This window comes from Necator americanus, chromosome III (genome assembly GCF_031761385.1).
Source record: "Necator americanus strain Aroian chromosome III, whole genome shotgun sequence".
NCBI lineage: Eukaryota > Metazoa > Nematoda > Chromadorea > Rhabditida > Ancylostomatidae > Necator > Necator americanus.
The window spans coordinates 31,498,868-31,505,658 of record NC_087373.1 but is presented as its reverse complement, the minus strand read 5'-3'; the positions used below and the strand labels follow the sequence as shown (position 1 = coordinate 31,505,658).

Here is a 6,791-nt window from a genome sequence, read left to right as displayed (position 1 = left end):
ACCTCAGCCGTTTCTTGACGATGATCCGTGGGTATACTTCTACACCTTCCGACCATCTGACACTGCGCTTCGGATTCCGGACGCGCTTTCAGTCGATGTCTACGACTTGATTTTTCATCAAAGTGGGATCTCCCTGATCTTGGACGACTCTCGATCCTGCCAAACCTTTGGGACTTGTTGATGATATTTCCGACTGTTCTCCGAGTCAACTCAGGCGGTCGCGACCTTCGTCGTCCCCCGTTTGTGCAAGTCCTCTATTGAGGTGCTGTGTGAGGATGCTTTCATCATGGTTTTTGCAGTCAATGAACATCCACAATACTTAGTATACATGAACTTACAAATACAGTACGTCCGCAGAATCCCTTCAGTACTCCGAACAGGGCGCAGATACAAAATTATGACGTCATAAATGAGGTGTACTTGCACTGTAATAAAAATTTCCACGTATTCCTGACTTTTTTGAAATTTGCAAAGGCTTCAATCAGACGCCAGATCGCATGACATAGCAAATTTCCTATTGCCAGTTGTTCTAGGACTTCTGGCTGTAATCCAAACTTCTCCTAATGTGTAGCGTGCAAGAACATCGATCCCACCTGATGAAATCGAAAGGCCACTCTTAGTTTGGAAGGGGCATCAACACCTTGTCTCCAAATAAATCTATTGGGACATGGGGTTTGGACATTAGACCTATCAATTTCTTCATTCATATAAATTGTGTCTTTCCAGCTTGTCGATATACTCACCCTACATAATTGATGCGTTTAGGTTAACAGCAACTCATGCCACACAGTACCGTTGTAGAAGGCGCTACAATGGTGGGGCTGCCTCTATTAGATTATGTTCCTCACTCGCATCCACTCTTGCTGACCGTGACCTTATTGGTAGCGTGTAGCTTACATCATATGAGGTTGAAGGAGGGCAGAAACGAAAAGTCGTTTGTGCTTTCCTTTTTGCAAATGACCGGCAAAAGATGACAGTATGTCTGAATATTTGTTCAAAATGTTTAGAAAATATACACAAACCGACATTCGAATATGTACGTACCAGCCTGAAAGTCCAGCTAAGCCAGACTTCAGGCTTTTTTTGGTGTTCGCTTCGCTCGCCATTCAATAAGAAATGACAGTAACGAGTTTTGAAAAGTTAGAATTGCTTTTTTTTAAACGCTCAGTTCTATATTTGGAGAACAATCAAACTTGATTTTACATCTTTGTTTCTCTCAAACCTCCACAATTTGGAATATCATTCGAAGTATGAGTTTCCTCCGTTCTCACTATTAGCACAGCATGATGTGCTAACATGGAATGACGTGAATATTACTACCGTAGTGACAAAAATAACGTTCTACGTCAGATCGCGTAAACTGTTGGCTACTACGTACGTACGTTGCATTTGATCAGGCGTTCGCACGTGTGTTTCCTCTTTTTGAAGAAAGGATGTTAGCAGCATCAGGAGACATGCTGGGAAATAGATATGCAAAGGAACCACGGAAACCCATTCTACTGCGTTGAGGCTCCCGCGCACCATTTCAACCCCGCTGGACCCGTCCCACCCCATTTTACAGCTATCTGGCTCCGGGACACGAATTCGACGCCATAGTACTCGTCTCACCCAATTTTGCCGCCTTGAGGCTTCACCGCACCTAACCGACCCCATAGTATCCCCTCTCTTTTTGGGATTTCTTGACTGAGACACGCGCATACACAGACGCACACACGTGATGGAATAAGCATAAAGAAGTCTCGGGCTTCTCCGAGTAGTCGCGGACCTCGACCGCTCTTCCTTGACGACCTCAAACTTGGGTAATTAAATTTTACTTCAAATGAACGACACGATATACGTACGAACTATACGAACGATATACGTATACTTCAAATGAACTATACGAATGATGAGAGAAAATTAGAACTCTAAAATTTTGGAAACGCTTAAGAAACTGACAATGCGAGCATAAATGTTCTCACAGCTTCTATTTTATACCAAACGATGACAGATGCGTTTCAATGATAAAGCGAGGGAAATAGTCATGGCAAATGGTGCTCTCACTGATGATAATGCTAGGTTCTTTTGTGTGCGACAAAGAATGCGGAAAGAAAGCTCAGCTATTTCAAAACATCAGATCTTCTATAAGATATGAGCCAATGCGGATGAAGCGACCTTAACATTAGTCATTGATTTGAGAACGCGATACAAATGAGATTTCAGTGATTCACTCAAAGAGAAATTCTAGATACAGAAGAACAAAAATAGAGAATGCGTGCGGATTCTTTATAGTCCGCCCGAGAGGTGCTTGGGCGTGGGGACCTGCCGTACCTCGGGTTCTCTTTATTTGGTGGAGTTGCGGAGGCGCTGTCGGAGTCTGTCGACTTTCTTCTGAATCTCTATTTCTTCTTCTCGAACAATCACTTTTTCTTCTTCAACTCGTCGATGACGTCAAGGGCCCGCGGATTTTTCTCATGTTCTTCGGAGATAGTGTACTGATAGTGAAGCATTAAAGAAGCTGGCTTCTTTCCTTTGATTGTATCGAGTGAGAGCAGCCATACCCCGTGACTCAGAGGTTCTTTTTCTCCTGTCTGCGCATTTTCGGGAGAAAGGGACGTAACAGCGCGGTGAACACGAATATAAGTGCTCGTCCAGTAGTAGTGATCGCGCAGAAAACCATACGGAAGAGGAAGAGAATCACCTTCCATCCACGGGTCCAGAGAAAGAAGTAGCTGAGAATTGCTGCGAGTAGTAGGAATTCTTCGGCGAGGGCAAGGAACTTATACCATTGCCGGATGACGTTGAAAGTATGGTAAAAGTCCGGAAATACCATTTCGTCGTAGATCTTGCTTTCTCCAGATAGGATATTCATTACGGATCCGTGGATTGTTCGTACTCACTGCAATATACCGGTGATTTCAAAAGTTGTTTCCACTGTCCCGCAGGATACTGCGCATTGTTTCAGAGGTTTCTTTCCGGGTCTAACTAAACACACTTTTTTGCTTGCGCGAGCACGAGCGCTGTGGATTTTCGGCTTTTCCCCCCAAAAACTTGTTTTGTGGGGGGGTTGTGTTGGTGGTTTTTGGTGCGCTTTGTTATCTTCAGTCCTAGTTTAGTGCACATTTTTCTGTCCTTTTGGAGATAGGAGACAGGTTGTGGTTGGCTGCGAGAAGACATCGACGTTTTGGCAGCCTTTGGCCATCACTGCAGTTGCCAGTATTATAGCCGCAATTAGTGGCGATTTTAGAAAGGCTTCTACGTCACGTCGTCTGTTCGGCTGTTGTTGCCATCGCTGGATCGTTCTTCTCGCAAAATGTTGCTATAGTCTTTTCAGAAGTCGGCCCGTTATGAGCGTGACGATACACAGCCCACTGCCTATTAATCGGAACGGTTTGCCTGGCGCAACTGGGACGTAGCAGAGTGTGTAGAGAACAGCTGTCACTATGTACATGAGAATTGCTGAGGCGACAATTGCCGACTGTGGCGAACATTCCAGATTGAGAATATTAGCTGTACAGATCCAGCATCGTATACTTTTACAAAAAGAAGAGAGAGGACATATGGTATCCAATATCGTTAGTTGGTTGCCATCGTAGAGCTTCCACTGGACCTGATATTTATGTAGCGTAACCTCTGGAGGGAAAATGACATCCTCATGTTGTGGTGGGTTTTCCTTCACATGGCAATTGTTCTCTGCGCGAATCTCTTACCTTCGTATTCCCGAAGAACTGAGTTGTACTCCTCTTTTAATGCAGTGCATTTCCGCTCCTTGAGTGCTATTGCTCTCCCAAGCAGGTGTCCTCGCGATTTCGGATTTAGCGCTCGGGATTATGAGAAAAGCAACGGCGAGCAGAAGCGTAGCAGTTGATATTGGAATTGATCGAGTACTCGTTACACGTGTGCGACTTCCTGCTTCATTTCGGACTCTAGGTCGGAGGTTGTAGCGTGGCTGTTGTGTGCGTGTTGTTGGCCTCCAATTGCGGCTGTTTAATATCCTGACCTCCGCTTCTCGTATTATGCCATCGTTTGCTTGCGGTAGCTTTGTGATGCGTCTCATTCTCCATGAGTTACTTGGAAGGGCCTGATCTTTTATAAGAACGACGTTGCCGATCTTAGGAGGTCTAGTCGTTCCTTTCTTGCATCGTAGACTTAGGTGATACTTTTCTCGCAAGCTGGTGAGATACTCTTGGCTCCATATTGACCAGAATCGTTCCGTGTACTTGTGACTGCTTCTCAAGGCTTCTTGGGTTTGGCGACGAGTGCGTAGATTTCTTCACTAGGGAGGTATTCTTTGTCATCGGAACTGTCTCGTGCGTACTCCAGTGGATATGTGACGATCATCTCTCTTTGTATGAAATCGATTGGACGGAGGAGCATTGGGGTATCCTCCCACTGTTCTTCTTGGTAGGTCAGCGGCCTGGTGTTGAGGTATCCTTCAACTTCTATAAGGAACGTTTCCAGTACTTCTTTGTCCAAAACGTGTCCATTCGACGTGACGTTTTCCAAGACGTGGTTTTGTAAAGAGATTGCTTCACTGATTTAATAAGTCTCTCGTAAAAAGCTCCCTGCCAGGGAACGTAGGGCGTTATTGTCTTCCATACAATCCCTTTCGTGGCCATTGTTTTCGCGAGCGAGACGTCATTGGGAATAGAGGTAGTGGCTGCCTTCAGAATATCGTTCCCAAGCAGGAACGATGGTCCGTTATCGGAGATTATCATGGATGGAACTCCTCTTCGCGCAAAAAATCTCCTCAATGCGTGTAACACCGCCGTTGTTGACATGTCTCCCGCCAGTTCAAAATGAAGTAGGTGTGTAGTGGCACAGGTCATGATGATGCCATAAACTTTTATCGCAACCACGTTCTCTTTGGCTGCTAGTGGTCCGAAAAAGTCAATCCCGATGTGCTCAAATGGTCGGGTTCTTCGGATTCTGCATTCTGGAACATCCTGCATGTCGGGGTAGACGAAGGGAAAGTTGTTAAACTCCTGATACGGGAGGCACTTCCGGATGACACTTCGTGTTAGCTGCCGCAACTTTGGAATCCAATAATTCTGCCTCACGTTTGCCGTTGTATGCGCAATGCCGCAGTGGAGTCCTGTGTGGGCTTCTTGGACGATCATTCTGACGAGGTCCGTTTTGGTTTCGATAAGGATTGGCTGCCGTACATCATAGCTTAGATTTGTTTTTTCAGGGCGTCTCTGCGCCGCAAGATTCCACTTTCGTCGAGGTGTAGTTTCAACTGCTTCAAAACTCGCTTCCTGGGATCGGTAACATGAACGCGTTGATGATTCTTGACAAGTACCTTCGACGCCATTTCTCTTTCTTTCGCTGTCACGTACGGCTCTGTTGTCATCTGGGAAATCTCGGGTATGATTTTTTCAATACGTTGTCGCAGATCGGCGTTGACTCGAGAGCTGACCCCTTTGATGAACCGGAGCGCGAAAGCTATCGTACTTTTGCATGATGCTAAGCTTTTGTGCCGCTTCCAGTCGACTAGGTCTGATAGTTGAGGATGCATGATTTTTGTCGTCAAAACGATGTAGCCCTTGTCTTTTTTTCCCTCTTCGAAATCAGATAGAAAAAAACAACTTGTACTCTTTGTCCCAATCCGTGGGTGGTTTGGTAATGAAGCTCGGGCCTTTCCACCAGAGGTGTCGCTTGAACTCTTCTTTTCGCATGCCCCTTTTGGCACTGTCGGCGGGATTCTCGGATGTTTTCACAGAGCCGAACGTTACCGCAACTGGCATATCCTTGACGAGCTGATGGACTTCTCTTCTGCGATTGTTCACAAAGACTCCAGCTGATTCTCCTTTGGCTGTGCTTCTGATCCAACTCAACGCAATTTCCGAATAGGTGAGAACATGGACACTGGTTATGGATATTTTCTTTCGAATCTTCGGTATAGTGGGTTTGCCTTTTAGACGTGGCAGCTTACATTTTCCAGCCAGCAGTTCGGATATTCCCTTTTGTACGATGTAGGCACATGCGGCCATTGCTTGTGAGCTTGCGTCCAAAAACATCACGATTGCATTGCCAGTTCATCGAGGTTTCCTTCTTTTCGCGGTATTCGTTTCCTGAACTCGTTAGTGCTTTCTTGAATTGTCCTCCAACGATCCTGATGTTCTGCCGACAAGGGTGTATCCCAATTGTAGTCGTAGATCCACAACTCCTGGAAGAATAGCTTGGCGGGTAGCGTGAGTGGCGTCAACCATCCATGGGGATCGTAGAGGCTACCTGCTCCGACACTGCGCGTTTCGTGCATATGTTCTTTGCGGGGTACGTGCCGACTAGAACCAGTTTGTCGTTGTTGGTATCCCACTTTATTCCAAGTACTTTTTGCAGTGACTTCTTGCTGAGTAAAAAAGAGTTGTACTTGGTACTGGTGGTTCAGTATGCTCGAGAACACGTGCAGCGTACGACTTTTATAGCCTCAAACTTGGGTAATTAAACCTATATAAAACATTCAAACACACACAAGACGATAATGCGATAAGGAATAACAAATGACTCAAATTGGACAGCAATAACCTTAAAAGGTGTGTGGAAATGTATCTAAAAACCTAAGCGCGTAAACAGGGGTATATAAAGTAACTATAACTAAGCGCGAAACAAAACATAATTGTACAAGAACCTAAGCGTGCGGAGGCAAGTCTATGCCTACAGTGTTACGGTACAAAATGAACGAAATGGTTAAGCGTGTAATGTCAGGATATAATACAACAACAGTTCAGCGCGTCACATTCAGAAAAAGGCCTGGTCCTATGGACAAAAAAACAAAGCAACGAGAAAATGTTAAATTTAAATTTACATGA

The 6,791-nt window shown here is 45.3% G+C and overlaps 4 protein-coding genes across 6 annotated transcripts; all 4 read right to left on the bottom strand.

Moving 5' to 3' along the window:
* Positions 1-2,399: 2,399 nt before the first annotated feature.
* RB195_011590 (uncharacterized protein) lies at positions 2,400-2,687 on the bottom strand (the record flags this gene model as incomplete). Its single annotated transcript, XM_064193077.1, has 1 exon — positions 2,400-2,687. One exon carries the CDS (start codon positions 2,685-2,687, stop codon positions 2,400-2,402), a length of 288 nt encoding a protein of 95 aa, XP_064050660.1.
* A 1,525-nt stretch (positions 2,688-4,212) lies between these two features.
* On the bottom strand, positions 4,213-5,999 carry RB195_011588 (uncharacterized protein; the record flags this gene model as incomplete). Of its 3 annotated transcripts, XM_064193075.1 has the most annotated exons (4): positions 4,213-4,396; positions 4,444-5,332; positions 5,399-5,478; positions 5,575-5,972. In XM_064193075.1, 4 exons carry the CDS (start codon positions 5,970-5,972, stop codon positions 4,213-4,215), a joined length of 1,551 nt encoding a protein of 516 aa, XP_064050657.1. The 3 variants fall into 3 exon arrangements, with proteins under 3 accessions (XP_064050657.1, XP_064050658.1, XP_064050656.1); XM_064193074.1 differs by lacking the exons at positions 4,213-4,396; positions 5,575-5,972 and having other exon boundaries at positions 5,153-5,497; XM_064193073.1 differs by lacking the exons at positions 4,213-4,396; positions 4,444-5,332; positions 5,399-5,478 and having other exon boundaries at positions 5,550-5,999.
* RB195_011589 (uncharacterized protein) lies at positions 4,422-5,099 on the bottom strand (the record flags this gene model as incomplete). Its single annotated transcript, XM_064193076.1, has 1 exon — positions 4,422-5,099. One exon carries the CDS (start codon positions 5,097-5,099, stop codon positions 4,422-4,424), a length of 678 nt encoding a protein of 225 aa, XP_064050659.1.
* On the bottom strand, positions 5,999-6,241 carry RB195_011587 (uncharacterized protein; the record flags this gene model as incomplete). Its single annotated transcript, XM_064193072.1, has 1 exon — positions 5,999-6,241. The coding sequence occupies one exon, from the start codon at positions 6,239-6,241 to the stop codon at positions 5,999-6,001; it is 243 nt and encodes an 80-aa protein (XP_064050655.1).
* Positions 6,242-6,791: the final 550 nt, after the last annotated feature.